Genomic DNA, 20,275 nt, shown 5'->3' with positions numbered 1-20,275 from the left:
AGTAGCAATTCAATTAGGAATGATAAAACAACTCATATTCGATAAATTTTGACTCGTCTTAATCGTACAAGGGTGATTTTTTTAAAAATTGAAGGTCAGATAAGAGGTAGGTCAAGTATTTTTCTTTTAAAAATCAAGGTCAAGTCGAAATTGAGTTTTAGGGTCCTCTGTTGCAACTTCCCTCAAGATATATATATATAATTTTTTTATTTAATTTTATATTTTTATATATATACATATATATTAATAAAATTAGTATTTAACAACTTAATTTAAAATATTAATTTAATAAAAATACTATATTTATATATAATTAAGATATAATTTATATTAAAAATAATATTTTATGAAATAATATTATTTTGGATCAAATGAGGATTAAATGCGAATTACATATATGTGTTTGGTCAAAATCAAGTATTGAAATAATAATCTGCAGCTGGGTTAGATCATAATCTGATAAGATTTTTTAAAAGTTGGATAGATGCTAAGGCAAGTGAAAACTTGTCACACATCAACTCGTTGTCATCCCTAGTGCACTGAGGTGAATTATTAAAAATATTAAATTAAAAATTATATTTCACAAACATTTTAAATTATTTAACATTTATAAAATTAATAAATAGTTAAAAATTATTAGATTTTTTTATGTAAAATAATAATTTTTAATAAATAATTAAAATTTGATAAAAATAATAATATAACAAATAATTTTTTTCTTTATTTTTTATTATTTATGTAGTTATCTATTTTTTAGTTAACTTGTATTAATATTTTAACAATGAAATTTAAATATTTATTAGTATATTATATAATAATAAAATTTATTTATTTCTTAATTCATAATATAATAATAAATTTTATTTATTATAATAAAATGACAAAATTATTTCATAATTTTTAAATAAAAAATTAACATAAAAAAATTGTAGTAACATTTTTGTCTTTACGATATAAATTGAAGGGTAACTAAAAGGCAAAACATAGTGAAAGGTCTACTAGGGGCCGTTTCGATCCAATTGCACCTTTAGTGGGGTGCAGTTGAGATCCTAACTCCACTAAAATCACATTTAATATATTAGTGCAGTACCATAAAATTTTAATATGTATAAATATATTATTAATTTTTAATAAAATTATGATTTCATAAAAAAATTTATTAACTTTTAATTATTTGTTAAATTTATAAATATAAAATATATAATAAAATTTATTATATATCAATTTTAATTTAATATTTTTAGTATTTTTTTATTTTTATTATATTTTATATTATTATCATCTTTGCATTTGTATTTAAATAAATATCATACCACTATTTTTAATTATATTTTTATTTAATTAATTTCATCTCTATTATTATTTTTAATTTTATTGAAATTAATTTAATCATTTGTCTTAACGATATTTTAACTGACGAAAATTATCTAGTAGCTGAACAGAGAAAAAAAAAAAAAAGCATGATTACCGTCCCACACCAAAGACACCCATTCCCACGGACGTCTAGCACATTTTGCATAGGCTTAGATGCAAACCACCCCACACCGAGGATAGAAACTAATTTATATTTGAAAAATAAAAAAAAACTTTTTAAAAATAGATACTTTGAAAACTAAGTTATTTAAAAAGTTAATGTCATAAATAATTTTTAAATTATAATAAAATATTTAATATGATATTTGAATTATAAATTTATCAAATAAAATGATATTTAAAATTTTTTTTATTTATTATGTGTTATAATTCGAAATTAGTTAAGTTTAAGATAAATATTATATTAATTAACAGATTTATAATTTAATTATCATATTAAAAATTATTAAAGTTCAAGTATCATATTTAATATTTTACTATAATTTAAGAATCATTCATGATATTAATCTTTATTTAAATTATAATATTTATAAATATTTTAAGAATCTATATTATGTTTAAAAAATAAAAAATATTTAAAATAAGATATTCTCAAATGTATTTATTTTAAATTATAATATTTGATAAAATATACTAAAAATTTTAAAATATGTATTATTTAAAAAAAAAGTTGAGAACACAAACAATATGCGCTATAAATTTTGAGGACCAAGAATGTTACAATACAATCAACGACTAACAAGCTACTTTTTGAAATTAATGGACCAAAACAACGTGGGTTCAAAAATTTGAAGACCACCATTTACCTTAAATCAAAAAGAAATGAAGCTTCTATTTGGCATTTTTTTTTTTTTACATTTTCTTTTTAAAATTATTTAATTAGTTTTTTCATTTTTAAAATTTTTTGCATATTTATATTAGGTAAATTTTTTAATCAATCTTGGTAGACAACCCTAAAAATTAAACTCTAAATTCAAAACTTCAATTAATAAAAAATCTCATATTTTGAAGAATTTTTATAATATTAAAAAAATATAATTTGTTTTAAATAATTAAAACCTCATTTATAAATTGATGAACAAAAACTATAGATTTAATATAAAAAAGCACATGATTACAACATGTGTTTTTTAATTTTTTTTTATTTCCATAATATTTTTTAATTTCTTTTTTATTTCAATAATCTAAGAAAGGGGAAATGATTGATATTTCTAATAAATGTTTAAGCCACTTAAATTATATTCTTAATGTAAGTTTAAAATTTTTAAAAATTTTCGTATATGTGATCCGGAAACATTTAAAAATTTGAAAGTTTTTAAAAATGTTAAAATTTTAAAATTTGCAAACTTATATTTTTTATTTTTTTAAATTAATTAAATAATTTTATTTTAAAATAATTTGAAATATATAGAAAAAAAAAAAGAATACAAATAAGCTCATAAAGAAATGAATTCTCATAAAAAAATAAAAAAAAAAATGGTGTTGATTGCGGAGCGTCGTTAGCAAGTTTTAAAGGCAAATAAAAAAGCGAGGGGGAGGTACTGAGTTATTAAAAAAGAAGCTTGCAATTTGCGAAGTAGAAAGCTAGTTGGTGAGAATGTCGTTTAGAGGGAAGAGAAAGGACGGAGAGGATCACGCTTCCGAAGAGCATGAGGGCCACGCACCCACCAAGAAAGCCTCCAAAACTTCTGCTGCCGTCGACTCTGACGATTCCGACGACATCGTCGTCTGCGAGGTCATTCTCCACATTCTCTCGCTCTTTCTCCCTTTATATTCTATTTCATGGCTCTATTTTTCGAACATATGCGATTCTAGGGTTTTCTTTTCTTTTCTTTTTTTAATTTTTTATTGAACAAAGTTAGTGAAATCTGGAAAATTTTCCTTTTGGGCTGCAGATATCCAAGAATAGAAGAGTTTCAGTGAGGAACTGGAATGGAAAATTTTGGGTTGATATTCGTGAATTCTATATCAAGGATGGTAAACAATTGCCTGGCAAAAAAGGTCCTTTTCTTTTCTTTTTTTTGTTTTATTTCCAAAAATTTTGTTTTCAGGTATGTGTTATTTCTGTTTTTTTTTTTTTTTTTTTCAGTTTACATTTGAAGTTTGACTTAACTTAGTCTCTGATATGTACAACAGGGGTGTTTTAACTGAGAAAGAAAGTTATGTTGTTGTATACAGGCCTTCTATCCTGCAAACTTGTTTGTTTTCTTGAGTATAGTCCAATTTTTCAGTAAGTTTGAACCTAAATGTGAAGGGGAATGTTAAGTGTTGTTATTAAGTTTGGTTTGTTGTGACTTTAATTTAGGTTGGACCTTTCTACCAATTGCCTATTGTCTTAGGTTAGATTAAAAATATGGTATTGCGATGCATTTTGTTAGTTATTCTGTTTTTATTCATTGCTTATTGTCTTGTGTTCGTTACTTACGTAAAAAGTTTTAAATATTAGCTCTACTAAAGTTCATCATCTGTTAAAGTTCAATGTTTCCTTCATGACTTGCTTTATGACTTAGCACCAAGGCATGCACTTGCCAATGCTGCCCGCCCCAAATTACTCATGGTATTCTATGTTGAGATTAATGTACTAATTTTTTTTAATATTAATTTGGTTGATGAATTTGTTTCCCCACTGTTATTGAATTTCAACCAACGTAAATAGACTTTTTCAAAGTTGGGAATCTCTGCTATTTGTATCCGATAAAAGGAGAAAACCCTTATTTGAAGAAGATATAGATTGTTGATGAATTTTTGGGTGGGTAAATTTGCTTTGGAAAAGTTTGACATCTCTCTCTCTCTCTTTCTCTCTCTCCATGCTTATCTTGGTGCTACACTGGGATTCATGTTGTTGATGCATAAAAGAATTTGAGGATTTTGGCTTCTGAAGCTTAGAGTTGGCATCTTTCTTTCCCATTTTCTTTTTCCTTTGTAATTGTTAATATTCATGAACTAACATCTTATGCTCCTTCTAGGTATTGCTCTGAGTCTGGATCAGGTATGAATTACAAAGTTTATGCTTTCTACTATGATGATTATGGGTACGTTTCACTTATCTGATTTTCTTCTGGTTCAGTGGAACATTCTACGGGATCATGCGGAGGAAATTGATAAGGCACTTGCTGGGAACTCTTAGGAAGTAGACATGGTGTACCATTTACAGAAGATGATGGGAGTCTAAGGTGTCAGGGCTTCTTTTTGTTTATGCTGGAAAGTGAAGTTGCTGGTGGTCGAGGTTTTGTGTTTTACCAGAGGTCTATATTGACTTGGTTTTGAAGTTGCTAAACTTAAAGATTTCATTAGGCGGACCTCCCTTTTGTGTAATGAGTTGTGTAGCTTTAGCTATAAAACTAATATCTGCTGTATCTTCATGTTGGATGATATTAACATGATCAGTAAATGGAGACTTGGAGGAAATAGATAGGCCTCTATAGTTTTCAGTTGAACTTTTCGTCAATTTTCATGCATTTGAACTCTAGCAGCACTAACTAAAATTGTGGATACCGGTTTGGCTTGAAAGATAGTGGTCAGCTCAGCTATTCAGAAAGAGAAATTAAAGATGCAATTCAATAAAACAGGGAAAAGAAAGAAAATAAGTCGTTTTTGGTATTTTCTTCGCTAAACTTTATTCTTTTGTTGGAAATATGTAATTGAGAACAAGAGGTTTCAAAGGGATGCTTCAAATGTAAAAAGTAAACCAAGTTGAACCGTCCCTCAAATTGGTGTTGATCTTCAAAGTCCGAGAAACACTGCAAAAATGCCAAATGGCATGCTTCAAAGGGGTCACCAAGAGCTCAAAACAATGAATCGATAGAAGAATCTAGCATGGTTATTGTTTCATGACAATTTCAAAGAGAAAAAAACAGAAGGAAGAGAATTGCTATTGGCATCCAGGAAAGGGAGCAACGCAGTATCTTAAATAAAGAAAAGACAATAGAGAAGGGCAAACCAAATGAAAGATCAACTTTATAGTAATTAAATTCCTGGATAGCAGAATCTGAAATTTAACTTAGTTGGTTCATACAATTACTTTTAAAAAATCTTTAGAATGCTTAGTTGATTTATGCAGCCATTCTTAAAAGATGATTTCCAGTAAAGTTGAGATTCTAATCCCAACATCTACAACTCTTTTTCTATTCTCAAGCTAGAGCTTATTCTGTACCCAAAAAAAAAAAAAAAAATCCAGGATAGCTGCATTGCAAAGTTGATAACAAGGAGAAAGAGCAGGAGGCAGGCAGTTCTTAAACATCATCTTTTTCTTCTCTTGTTCTTTTAATAAATAAACAAAGGAAAGATCTAAATACAGATGAGAGCGGTTTTCAGAAGTTCGCTTGGCATTCACATCAGAAAAAGCATACATATGCACAAACAGCATATACCATAACTTCGAACTAATATAACACATTAGAACTTGAATCTCATGGCAATTTTGCTTGATGAAAAGGTTTTAAGTGCATAGAAACATATCAATCTAAGTTGTCTGCATTTACAGAAATCACAATACACACAAAAGTTGGGGGGAGGGGGGGGGGGGGGGAACCCTGAAAGTCAATAAGGACTTGGCATACTCTTCTTTCGGCTTCAACCACCTGGGCCAACTCAACCTTTCAGAAGTTCTCCAATAAAAAATTTAAAAAAAAAAAAGGCACATTTAGAAGCAAGAAAGCAAAATCTATTTTAAGGCAATCAATCTGACGTAGCAAGGGCTGAATGCAACACGTCTTCAAGATATTTTTCAGCAGCAGCATACTGCCTTTTCTTGTCCTCGATTGCTAAGGCAGCCAAAGCTTTATCCTGCACAACAAAAAAAAAATAGTAATAATGAGCTTGTTAGGGTACCTTCCCTCATGATCAGTGACAACATTAACAGAACACCAAAAAAGGAGTTGCAACTCCAAGACAAGTATCAAAGAGAATCATCCCATTTCAAGGACAGGGATATGGAAACTAGGGCCCTAAGTCTAAAACATCCTACACGGTCGAAAACAAAATTGAACTTGATCACAGACCAGCTGAATAAACAGCATTACCTATATTATGATTTGTTGACAAGGATACAAGTGCTACATGACATGCAGTGCCAAGCAGGGTACCCCCAAAATGTTAGGACACATGGAAAAGGGTATCTGATTATGCATTTGACGAGATTAAATGTATACATTAAATATAAATTAGTTGTTCATATGTTTATACATTAAATACATTTGTTTAAATGTATATCACAACCATAAATGATATTGAGAAAGAAATATGCAAAAAAAAGAAAGAAAAAAAAAAATAAAACCTATGTGAAACTTTATTGTAAAGATGCATGGCAACCTCGTATGTCTCCAACTACGTTTTTATTCTTGTAACTTAACACAAGACATGATGCGCAATGAACCCAGTTGGACAAGAGGATCCTGTACCAAAGAGTCTGATATAGAAGATAAACACAAAGTGTAATGGTGTAGAAATTTTGAATTGCATGGAAAAAACATGAACTCCAAAGCACTAATGCTCCAATGTCAGCCATAATAAAAAATTACCGGAGGCAAGTCCTGATAGCTCCTCAAAGTATCTAAGATGGGCTTGGTCTTCTTCTCTAATTCCTTCCTGTGCTCAGCCATTTCAACCAACACCCCATGATTAATTTCGGGCGTGTAGCCCACACGATTTAGTAATGCCTGACAAAAAAGATTAAGCATAAATGAAATGCAGAAAGACTTGAAGCAAGAGAATAGTAGGTGATTATTTGATAGCCAAAATCTTGATAATATTAACAATGAGGGGAGAAGACAAGACTAGCTACGTACTTGTAGCTTTACGTGCAGCACTGTATTATTTAAATCCCATCATATGCACATGTGCAAAATTCACCAAGGAAAATGATTCATCTACTCAAATGATCTAAAGATAAATTTGCAGCAACTATCAACTAGAAAATTCTAAAAGAGGTCATTGACTACGACTGGAGGAGAAGAATACCAACCTTTTTTGGTGATTCTTAAATCAACCAGTTCTATCGAGTAGAAATGTAGAATAGCTTTTTGTATTAACTGGTTGGGTGAGAACAAATATCTTAGTGGATAATGAACAATTTGATAGGATGCTAGAGATAATAGCTACATAATTCACCTCTTTGGAAGAAATTAAGATCCTATAACCCTCAGCAGAACTAGTCCGAGTGCATGAGTTTATTGATTGCAAAATGGTGCCTATTTAGCAGCTCTAATGACCAACAACTATGGCAAAGTAGGCTTCAAGGCTTTTAAAAATAATACAAGGTAATCAAACAATCTATCATCTGGCCCTTGCATTCTCATAACAGGTCAAACTAAGTTAATTTTCTACTTACACTTGAAGCCAAAAGCCCAAAACCAAAGAAAAACTTTTCAAATGAACAGCCACTTTTAATTTTAATTACAGACAACAGAATTTATGGGCATAAATCGATTAAAACTACATTTTATGGACGAAACTAAGAATAACTCATTTGGAAGCCTGCCATATTACCAGAATTGAAGTCCAACCAACCTAAGAACTGCAAGGAAAAAGCAAACTAATGCGTGGCTCATGACTTACCAAGGTGAATCAAACTATTTATACATAACACGTATCATATAAAACAAAGTGAGAGCAGTATTATTATTTTAATTTTTGTTTATTTTAACCTCAAAACAAGTTCTTTCCATGATAAACCAGCCAGCACACTGTGAGTATTTGCTCCATCCAATTAAACCCTAAAACCATACATCTTTTTCCCCATGTAAGCAGATTTTCTTAATCACTTCCTGCCTTACATCACATCAACAATTTGGTAAAATAGATGCTATCCTCTTTGGAAACAACCAAAGTCTAAGGTCAGGGTTGTTCATAAATAGCAAAAGAAATCACTTACATCCAAGGAAGTTGAGTTTGGTGTCCAAGGCTGTTTTGGTTAATCCATTGTGTTAAGTAAAAGGGTTTAAAGCAGAATTTAGTTTTTGATTACTCAAGGCTAATGATTCACAGAAACATAATCCAAATAAGACAATTTAGTATATTCTTACACAAACTTTCTCTTGCTAAAACTTTTCATATTCAGAGATTTTGGAGAATTTTGTGATTTAAGTGATTGTTTCTTTTCCACCTCCGACATGCTTCTTTCTTTCTTCTTGATAGTATCTCAGCAATTGCTTTTCACAGCTTTGAAACATCAACCATGTAATATTCACCTCTTTTCCCTCTATCCACTCTGTAGTACCTCAGATAGACATGCTGGTTTCAGCTTTAAAATTGAACCATATAATCTACTCTATTCTAACTCTATCTATGTATAAAATTATAAGTTACCTTTTCAACCTATTTTATTTATTATAATTTTGAATTATAATACAAAGTTCTTTTATACATAGAATGTCCTATCTGTATTTCTATATGACATTGATAAACTATAAACCTGCCAGTCAGCTACAATATTAACCATGAATATCCTGGTAAATTTCATCAACTTATGGCATTGGCAGCTTTTCTTTCATCCATTTGTTTCCTTTTTTACTGGTGAATGGCAAGGTCATCTCAGAAGAACCAACAGCTTAAATTTCTCTAATTAGGTCTGCAACTTAATGCTTCCTGAAAATAATAATAATAATAATAATACAAAGGAACCATACCTTATAGTTGTTATACTGTTGCACATACTGTCGCTCCTTTGATGCCATAACTCCCAAGTTCGTCTTCCAATTTTCCATTTGAGCCTCACATGGAGCCACATCATCTTCTAGTTGAGCTAATGTCCTACACCGCAAAGGTGAGTCCTTCTCAATAACCACAGACTCAAACAAAGAGTTAAATTTAGGGTGGCAAATGTATAAGTTTTACCTTTTCAAATAGGTTAGCCTTGCAATTGCTTTTCGAGTATACTCGAGAAGAGTTTTGGACTCTTTGTGCACTTTAGCCCTCTTCTCCTCTACCCCAGTTTTTCTTAAAGAAATATCACCCATTGCTACAAGAAAACTAGATTCAAAATTTTTTGTTTCAGTCTCATTAAATTCCAAATATAGTACACGGAAATCAACATGAATTATGGAAGTATTAGAAATTGTAAGTTGAAGGCAACCCACCTACTAAGTTCAGTGTCTCGAATATTCAACAAATTAGCAACATTTGCCAGAACATGCGCCGACGCAACAACATTTGACGGCAAACTCTCCTGCGCTAATCCTACGTTCTCCAATATCTCTCTAATTCGTGCCGCTATGAAAGAAATTTTCATTTTAGGCAGAATAAGACAAACTTATTGAAATTAAGAGAAATTTAATTCAAAAAATAAGAATTTTGGGACCTTGAGAACGGTATTCGGCGGCTTTCTGGCGAAAATCATTGGCAACAATGTTGGCTGCTTGAGTCTTGGCCTGCGAGACAGTAGCCAGATTGTACAAATGGGCGATGCTTCGCGGAGTGTATTCGAAATTAGGGACTTCCTTCCCGGCGGCATCAAACTGAGCCGCCAGCCACGCCTTCACTTCCGCAATTCGAGCGGCATCAGATCCACCGCCCTTTGTTGCGTCCGTTACCACCGGATCACCCACTCCGGAGATCATTTCATTCATTTTTTGCAGTGAGTCGGCTCGGTGAGTTGGAAGCGAGTACCACTGATTCTAATTTTGAATAAGAAAAGAGTTGGGCAATCCGTCGCAGGACAAAACAAAAAGACATTTCAATGTCCCTCTTAAACGCTGAGCTCGCCTCGCCTGGTAACATTTCAATTTTCAACTTTTTTCTTTTATTATTATTTTTTTTTTCACAAGCACTTGTTAACTGTTCAAAAATAATCAATCAAATCAAATTGGTTTTATTTAATTAAAATTTTTTCAATTTTCAATTTGAGTCAAAACTCAAAGCAAATTATTCTGTCTCCCATTTTATTTGTTAAAATGTTTTGAAGTCATATATTATCTTTTTAGAATTTTTTTTTGTGCCCATCAAAGAATTTTTAGATTGTTTTGGATATTTCTTTTAATATTTAGACTTGCTCGAGAATGTAAACGAAAAAATTAGAGGAAAAAAATGAAAAAATTGAAAATCTTTTTTGATTGGTATTAGTTTTACCTTTAATAAGAAAGATGAAAAAATAAATGGAAGAAAATTTTTTTTTATTATTTAATAAGTTGAAAATAAAAAAAATTTATTATTTTATCATTATAAGTTGCTACCAAAAAGACTGTTTAAAATAAGGTTAATGTTACCAATAATTTTTAAATTATAATAAAATATTTTATATGACACTTGAATTTTAAAAATTTTTAATATGGTATCCGAATTATAAATTTATTAATTAATATGAAATTAAATAATTATTTGTTTATCATATATTATCATTTGGATTTAATCACATTAAAGGTGAATATATTAATTGATAGATTTATAATTTAAATATTATATTAGAAATTTTTAAAATTTAGATACTCATTAAATATTTTATTATAGTTTAAAGATTATTTATGACATTAATGTTTTAAAATATAATAACACAAAGTTATTTATAAAAACAATTAAAACTATCCCTATTTTAAAATTATTGATCAAATTATATTTTATATTATAAAATAATTAGAGGAATAATTTAGGAATCAACATATCTATACAATATATTAAAGCTATCCCAAACTTCAATTTAGTCATAACTAAGCAATTTTAACGTCTATTAATTAATCAATAATTGCCATGTCATATTAATTAAATAGTCTCTTTATTGTTTAACTTGTTAGCTGGCACCAAATCTATACCTATATTTATAGATATATTAAAAAGAATTCCCTAGGAGATAGTTCCTTGACACCTGTCCACCATTTGATATTATTATTTTACCCTTTAATCATAATGAAAATTACAAAAATTTTAGAATAAAAGAAACAAATTGCAGTAAGAGAACCCAAAATTATCCAAACAAAACCAAAGAAACCAATCATAAGCAATCACAAAGGAAACCAACAACCATATCTAGAAAACACCCTAAAAAATATTTCAACTAAGTATGAAAATTACAATAATTTCAAAAAAAAAAAAAAAAAAAGCACGGCAACAAGAACCTAGAATCAGCCCAACAAAACTCAGGAATCCAATCAAGTAATTACAAAGTAAACCAACAACCGCACTCAGAAAACAAAAAAAAAAAACACCCTCTAGCTTAATACCTATATATAAAAACTATCCAAGATAGTTCTCTAACACTTATTCAATTTTCAAAATAACTTTTTTACCCTTAATTTATAATAAAATCAAAATAAAAAAAAATTTGTCATGAAAATATCACAACTAATATCTGCCAAAATTAGCAAAATAAATTAAAATATATAAAATACAGAATAAAAAAATAATAAAAAACCCATAATAACAATAAAATGAGAATAAAAAAAATAACAAGACATGACTTTAGAAAAGGATTTAAGGATTAGGGTTTTGCATTTTATAAGGGTTTTTTCGTTTATGAAGGAAAAAGAAAATTGCAAATCCATATTATACTAACAACCATTAGCGGCAAAAATAGTTAGATTTAGGATTTTAAAGACACAAATGATTAAGATAAAAAAGAAGAGAAAAAGAAAGAAACAAAAAATGATTCTACCAAGTCAAAAGCAATGAGTGAAAGAAAGGAAAAGTTCTTGAAAGATTTGAAACAAGATAAATGATTCTGCCAAGTCATCGACAATGACAATGAAGACTAAATGAGAGATTTGAAAGACAAAAGTGAAAAGAACGACTAATAGGGTTTCTAGAAAGAAGAAGTGTAAAATTGAATTTTAGAGTTTTTATTGATTTTATGTAAGTACCAAAACAGTGCATTTCATTGCATTAAAGAAAGAAAAATAATAAAAAAAAATTGGTTGGCTCAAACTGAATGATTGCACTAAAATTTTGGCTTTTGTATGCTTATTTCTAGTATAATTTTTCATATATTTTAACTTATTCTTTAGGATTTTTGACAAAATTACTCTTAAATACACATTTATCTCATGTGTAGGTATAAATTATGAAAATGAAGAAATTTGGTCAATTTTGACACGAATTTGAAGGATTTTTTATGCAATTTGTGCAAGTGGCCTAAACTAGTATCAATAGGTAAAATTGACACTTCTAAAGTTTTCTTGATTTTCCTTGCATAATTTTTTAGTATTATTTTCATAGTCATTTTTTAGTAAAATGAAGGATAAAAATGTTTATAAAATATTTGAAATATTTTGTAGAAAAAAAAAGATGCAAGGACATTGGTGTGTGGAAGTGATGGAAGTGCATGGCTAAAGCACCAAAACTTCAAGGCATGTTCATCTATGAGAAGAAATAATGTGGCAATTTCAAAAGCTATAATCGGTCTTTACTTTAACTCCTTAGACCAGCCATTCCATGTGAAATCAAATTGCAAAATTGTGAAGGAGCCAAACAACAAACAACCAATGCATCAAAGCTATGTATAGCAAGAATGAAGAAAGCTCAAGAAGTGCCCAGCCAAATAAAGATTTTTTTGGATTTTTTTTATACCTTAAGCTTCTTCCTTTTGGCTATAAATAAGGGGAGAGAGCTAGCAATTAGAGAAAATTTAGATTAAGATTTAGATTTTAGTTCTTTACTTTTCTGCATTTTTTTTAACTTTTTATTTCTTAATTGCTAAACAGATTTATTTTTAGCATTTTCCTTTTGAATTTTATTAACCCTAAGGAGCAAAAGAAGCTAAGACATGTGTCGAAGCCAATTGAGAACAGGGACATGCAAAACAAATATAAGTTACTTAAGGAACGATTAAGGGTAATTGAAAGAAATGACATTTTTTGAAGTATTAATGCTAATGAACTCAGCCTGGTACTTAACTTGATTATTTAAGCAGAATTCAAAGTTTCCAGTTTTAAAGAATATGATAGGACAAGTACCTTACTGCCTACATTACCATGTTTTGCTAAAAAATGATTGGGCACACTTATAATGACAAGCTCTTAATCCATTGCTTCCAAAATAAGTTAACTAGGTTGGCAACTAAGTGGTACATACAACTAGTTTAGAGTTGGATCCACTCTTAGAAAGATTTGGCACGAGCTTTTTATCACCTATTACAAACATATGATCAACATGGCCCTTGATTGGTTGTTGCTCCAAAATATGAAAAAAAAAGCCCATAAAACCTTTAAAGAGTACACCCATCGATAGAGAGATGTGGTTGCTTAAGTACAACACTATTGATTAAAAAAAAGACAACTGTGTTGTTTGTAAATACTCTTGGAGCACCATACTACGAGAAACTGATGAGAAATGGCACCAAAAATTTTGTTGACATGGTAATCTCTAATGAAATGATTGAAAATGCCATCAAAACTGGTAAAATCGAGGGGCATGATTCATCCACTACGAAAAAAGAAATAGCTATGAAGAAAAAATAAGGAAAAACTCACACAATGACTTATGAAAGCACACCACCTAGATCGTTCACACTGTATCAGCCCTACCTAACTTACCTACCTCATTACCTTTCGATAAATTAAGTGTCACAAGGACCCTGCCCTTATCAACCACCTCACCAACCACCTTATTAACCACCATATCAATCAAGTTTTTGTCTTCAAATGCCTAGTTACACCATTGCTTTAGCAACTTAATCTTTTGCCCTATAAACCATCCAAGCATATAACTAAGAAAGTTCATGTGATAATCCAAAAAAAGACCTAGTTTGATCCAATCTTGATGCCCTATATGAATTTGTACCTATAATTGTTAAAAGTTCATCTTATCGTTCCTGTTTGTATAAAACCTTTGAAACTGTCATACCCCAAATGGTATGATCCCAATGCTCGGTGTGATTATCATTTCGAGAATATGGGACATTCCATTAAAAACTACATGGCCTTTAAAAACATAATGTAGAGTCGGATAAAAAATGGGAAGTTGACTTTTGATACTAGGAACAAGTCAAGCGTAGTGGGAACCCTCTTTCGAATCATGTTAAGGAAGGGGTAAATGCTTTTGGTGATGAACAAAAGGTAAGAATTAAAAGATAGGTAGATAAGGTAGAGACTCTTTTCGAGCGAGTATATGATTGTTTAGTAAAGACAAATATAATATAGGCAGTATCTCAGAATGCTAATAAAAATCATGATCTTGCTCATGTTCGCAAGTATCATGGAGAGGTGGTGGGACATTCCATTCAAGAATGTAAAGCCTTCCCTCAATTATTACAAAATTTGATGGATGCACATTTGATAGAATTATATTTTAGGTTTGATGAAAATGTGAATATGATAGTGTGAGAGCCTTTTAGTAAGACTTTTATCCTTAAGTCATTAACTATTTTCTATAATGAGAAGCCAAAGCCCATGGCAATAGAACCTATCTCTCTTTCTAAGATGACATTGACAATTTATGTCCCTAACCCTTTCCCTATGAAAACAACAAGGATGTCCCTTAGAAATATGATTATGATGTTGAGATTCAAAGCCTAATACCAATACTATTTTAGACAGCTTGGTAATGCAGCGAACATAATCGGTGTAGCATGAATGACCAGGAGTGGTCAGTGCTACACTCCAAAAATTTTGGAAAAAGATAGAAACGGTAAAGGTAAAGTAGGAGAAAATGAAAAAGAAGGTGAAACGGCTCACCTAATATAAAGCTTAGAAGTGTAAATCAAAGAGTCAGTGACAGAAAGAGAAGCTTGTGAATTTTTTAAAATTATCAAGGATAGAAAATATAATATTGTTGACTAGTTGAACAATATGCCAGCTCACATCTCCTCATTATCGTTGCTATTGAATTCTAAGCCACATCGCAATGCCTTGCTAAGGGTATTGAATCAAGCCTACATGAAACATAATATTTTAGTTAAAAATTTGGATCATATGGTTAGAAATATAGTAGTTACAAATTTCATATCTTCCAACGATGATGAAATACTGCCTGAAAGATGAGGTAGTGTGAAAGCTCTTTATATCATCATTAAGTGCAAAATGTATACAGTGGCAAAAGTACTTATTGACATTGAGTCATCAATTAATATTATGCCTATGACCATACTAGCAAGATTACCTATTAATCCATTTTATATAAAGAATAGCCATATAGTGGTAAGGGCTTTTAATAGATCTTGAAAGATTCTATTACAAATAGGCTCATGCACTTTTAATGTTGAATTTCAAGTGATAAATATTTTTTCGTCGTACAACTACTTGCTAGGTAGGCCTTGGATTCATATAGCAAGTGTTATACTATCGTCCCTACATAAAAAAGTAAAATTCATTGTTTAAGGAAAACAAGTTTGTCTGAATGGAAAGAAAGATCTACTAGTAACTAAAGCCTTGACCACTCTCTATGTTGAGGATACAAAGAAGGCGTCAGAATGTTCATTCAGAGCTTTTGAAGTCATTGATGCAACCAATATGGGAAAAAGGCTAGAAAATACATGTTTGACATTTATCAAGAATCACAGGGGATGGTGATTAAACAAATAATTGGAAAAAGATGGTAACTTGAAAATGGCTTGGTAGAATTTTGCAAGGAATAAAAAGGGTGACCATTGCTATAGAATACAAAGAGGTGTTTGGTCTAAGTTATAAACCTACTATTGCTGACAGGAGGAAGACGTTGCCAAAAAAAGGGAAAAAAAATAGCTCGCCTTGAAGGGCAAAAGCCAAATGGGAGTAAAATGGAGTTATCTTATCTTTATATACATTTTGCTTTAGCGGATATGCTCACCCTGGATCAATAAAGATGAAGAATGGGAACCCAATAAAAAGTTTAATGGTGGTTTTTTTCCAAAATATAGATAGAAGAAATAAAGGAAAAAAAAAGAAAAAAAATAGATAAAGATGTTATTTTTATCTTTTCGACTACAAATTCTAAAGCCCAATAGAAGATATAGCTTGTTTTATTTTTGTTATCCTTGAACCTAAAATGGGATCCCCAATTGTCTATGCCTAAGAGCATATGGGAAGTTTGTCTAGGCTTACTTTTCATCATCATTAATAAAATGACAAATGTGATGCATTCCTTACTTAACATGTTGTTCATTTCCATTTGTTTTTACATTTCTTAACATAAATTACTTTTGCATTTTACTTCCATCGATATATCCACCTATACCTCTAAAATATTATATATTTTCAGGACTCTAAATAATTAACATTATAAATGGTTCCAATAATAACTTTAGATTTTATTTCAAAAATTTCATCCACATTGATAAGCTTGACAATGATAAGGATTCAAAGGACTACACTTTACCTTATAATCTTTTAAGATTAATGAAGCAAAAATATTGATAGAACTACATCAAAAGCTACAGAGATGATTAATTTAGAGGATAAGGAAAATAAAAAAAAAATCAAGATCAACACATTGCTTCTGCTTATTAAAAAGGGAAAGTAAGAAAATTTACTTCGAGAATACATAGATGTATATGCATGGTCGTATCAAGACATGCCAAGATTTAATACTGATATTTTCAAGCATAGATTGCCTTTAAAACCATAATGCAAGCTAGTGCAATAGAAGTTTAGGTGAACAAAGCTTGAGATGCTATTAAAAATCAAAGAGAAAGTTAGAAAGGAATTTGTTGCTAGCCTTTTAGAAATAGCCAAGTATTTCGAATGAGTAGCCAATATAGTACTAGTCCCCAAAAAAGATGAAAAAATGAGGATGTGCGTAGATTATTGGGATTTGAACAGAGATAGCCCAAAAGGTAATTTCTCGCTCCTTCATATTGATACTCTCATAAATAATACTGTTAAACACTTTGTGTTCTTATTCATGGATGATTTTTCCAACTATAACCGGATTAAAATGGCTAGGAAGGATATGGAAAAAAACTAGGTTCGTGACAATATGAGGCATATTTCCTATAAAGTTATGCCATTTGGATTGAAAAATATTGGCGCTACATATCAAAGATCGATGGTAACTTTCTTTCATAATATGATGCATAAAGAAATAAAGGTATATATCGACAATATGATAATAGAATCTCGTGAGAAAGGAGACCATATTACCATTCTTGGATAGCTTTTCAAAGGATTACCAAAGTAGTAGCTCAAACTAAAACTGACAAAGTGTACATTTAGGGTCAAGTTCAAAAAATTATTAAGATTCATAGTCAGTAAAAGGAGAATTAAAGTTGACCCAAACAAAATCCATGCTATTAAAAGCTAGTCCCCGCCATACATACAAAAAGAGGTGAAAGGGTTTCTAAGAAAACTAAATTACATTTCTCACTTTATTTCTCAACTTACTTCAAAATGTAATCCCATCTACAAGTTACTTTAAAAAAGCATCCTTGTAAATGGAATGAAGAATGCCAGAGTGCATTTGAAAAGATAAAGGAATATTTATCCAATTCACTAATGTTGGTACCATTTGCAATTGGAAAACCTCTGATTCTATACTTGACAATTCATGAAAACTCTATGGGATTTATGTTGGGACAAAATGGATAAAACTGGCAAAAAGAGCATGCCATTTGTTATTTGAGTAAGAAATTTACTGAGTATGAAATTAAGTACTCTTAGCTAAAAAAAATGTGTTGTGTTTTGGTGTGAGCTGCACATAGGCTTAGACAATACATACTCTATCATATGACTTAGCTAGTGTCAAGATTAGATCTTTTCGAGTATATTTTTGAGAAACCATCTTTGTAGGGAAGGATAACGAGATTGCAAGTTATACTTTCAGAATATAACACTGTATATGTGGCACAAAAAGCCATTAAAGATAGTGGGATAGCAAACTTTCTCGCAGATCATGCGATCGATAATTATGAACCTATAAGGTTTGAGTTACTAGACGAAAACTTAATGGTAGTATTACAAGTCGAAGAAGAGGAATCTATGAAAGAAGTATGGTAAATATTCTTTGACAATATATCCAACATCATGGGGCATGATATCCTCAAATGGAGATTATTATCCTTACACTGCCAGGTTGGGTTTCAATTGTACCAACAATGTGGCAAATCTAAAACTTGTGTTATGGGTCCACAAATGGTAGTTAAAAGAAAAATTAAGACACTAAAGGTGTATGGTGATTCAACTTTGTTTATTTACCAACTACGAGATGAATGGTAAATAAGAGACCAAAAATTAGTCTTATATCACAAACACATAGCTAAACTGATTAAACAATTTGAGGAGGTTCAGTTTTAACATATCCTTAGAGAGAAAAACCAAATTGATGATGCCATGGCTACATTGATTGAAATGTTTAACTTGAGTGCAAACACAGAATTTCAACCCATTAGAATGCAAACACGAGAGTTGTCAACACACTGCTCGAACGTTGAAAAAGAAGTTGATGGGCAATTGTGGTATTATGATATCATATAATACATTAAATACCATAATTACCTAGAGCACATTTTCAAGAATGACAAAAGAATAATAAGAAGATTGGCTATGTGATTCATTCTTGATGGGGAAATTTTGTATAAAAAAAGTTAACAAAATTATTGAAGAGGTATATAAGGGAATATGTAAGGCACATGCAAATAGATATATAACAGCCAGACAAGTTATGAATGTAGGATCTTATTGGTTAATATTAAAAAAATGATTGTATTAATTATACCAAAAAAACCATAGTGTCATATTTATTCAGATAAAATTCACTCCTTTCTAGTCTCGTTGCATGTGTTGGCACCTCTTTGGCCATTTTTAATGTAGGGAATGGATGTGGTTAGACCTATTATCCTGAAAGTTTTAAATGGGCATCGCTTCATCTTTGTGACAATTGATTACGTTACAAAATGGGTTGAAACGATTTTTTATGCCAATGTCATAAGGACAGTAGTGTGTACGTTCATTAAAAAGAAAATAATTTACTGGTATAGACTCTTAAAAATGATTATTTCTAATAATGCCAGTAATTTAAATAACAAAATGATGAAAGAATTTTGTTCATAGTTCAAGATAAAACACCACAATTTGATGTCTTATCATCTCAAGATGAATGGTGCAATGGAAACAACCAATAAAAATATCAAGAAGATACTAGAAAAATGACTGACACTAATAAAAATTAGCATGAGAAATTACCTTTTGCTCTGTATGCTTACAAAACATTGGTTCACATTTCTATAAAAGCCATTCCATTTTCACTGGTATATGAGATGGAGGTTGTGCTACCTATTAAAGTGAAAATTCCTTCACCAAGAGTTTTAATAGAAGTTAAATCGTAAAAAGTAGAATGGGTTCACAGTCACTTTGAACAGTTAAAAGGAGAAAAGACTTGTAGTGTTCTCTCATGGTTAAATTTTTTGAAAAAGAATGAGACAAATACGTGACAAAAATATGCAACCTAGGTGTTTTCATGAGGGTGAACTAGTCCTAAAAAGAGTCCTGCCAAGCTAATATGATAATAGAAAAAAAATGGACACCCAATTGGGAAAGTCCATACGTGATGAAAAAAGTTTTTTCGGGTATAACACTAGTTTTAACAGAAATAGATATAGATGAATTACCAAATCCAGTAAACTTAGATGCCATAAAAAAGTATTATGCTTGAAGAAAAATTAAAAAAAAATAGACCCAAATTGAAAACCTAAAAAAGGTAATCTAAGTCACAATAGGGTTATCTGAGTTGAAAATTTGAAATGGTAGATCAAATATGAAAAGGCAGTAAAATAAAAAAACCTAAAAATAGGACATGGATATAAGAAGAAATAGTATCAAAAAGTGATCCTAACTGAAAAATAGGTTTGCATTAGTCTCAAGCCATAGGGGTCGATCCAATGAACTCAAAAAAATCAACATCGTTGATGGCATGAGTTTTTTTTTTATCAAAAATCTAAATAAGTTCGATGTAAATCATCCAAATGTTTATTATTTGGGGAACTAATAATTGATTTCTTGATGTCTATTCCTTTTGATTACCTTTTTTTTCTTTTGTACCTTAAAGGGTTATACCTTCTTTTGATGCCTTA

General features: G+C 30.2%; 2 protein-coding genes across 2 annotated transcripts; one reads left to right on the top strand and one right to left on the bottom strand.

Annotated features, from left to right (window-relative positions):
- The first annotated feature begins 2,843 nt into the window (after nucleotides 1–2,843).
- On the top strand, nucleotides 2,844–4,822 carry LOC111316063 (RNA polymerase II transcriptional coactivator KIWI-like). The gene is made up of 4 exons (XM_022918078.2): nucleotides 2,844–3,109; nucleotides 3,270–3,375; nucleotides 4,341–4,363; nucleotides 4,442–4,822. Exons 1-4 carry the CDS (start codon nucleotides 2,972–2,974, stop codon nucleotides 4,499–4,501), a joined length of 327 nt encoding a protein of 108 aa, XP_022773813.2. The 5' UTR covers nucleotides 2,844–2,971; the 3' UTR covers nucleotides 4,502–4,822.
- Nucleotides 4,823–5,769: 947 nt separating this feature from the next.
- AUG1 (HAUS augmin-like complex subunit) lies at nucleotides 5,770–10,083 on the bottom strand. The gene is made up of 6 exons (XM_022919036.2): nucleotides 9,671–10,083; nucleotides 9,450–9,582; nucleotides 9,208–9,342; nucleotides 9,000–9,123; nucleotides 6,894–7,031; nucleotides 5,770–6,159 (listed from the first exon to the last, which is right to left on the bottom strand). The coding sequence occupies exons 1-6, from the start codon at nucleotides 9,936–9,938 to the stop codon at nucleotides 6,052–6,054; spliced, it is 906 nt and encodes a 301-aa protein (XP_022774771.1). The 5' UTR covers nucleotides 9,939–10,083; the 3' UTR covers nucleotides 5,770–6,051.
- Nucleotides 10,084–20,275: the final 10,192 nt, after the last annotated feature.

This window comes from Durio zibethinus, chromosome 24, assembly GCF_047325235.1.
Source record: "Durio zibethinus cultivar Kanyao isolate XHJ-2024 chromosome 24, ASM4732523v1, whole genome shotgun sequence".
NCBI lineage: Eukaryota > Viridiplantae > Streptophyta > Magnoliopsida > Malvales > Malvaceae > Durio > Durio zibethinus.
Note: the sequence above shows the minus strand (reverse complement) of the source record. Positions and strands in the feature narration are given on the sequence as shown.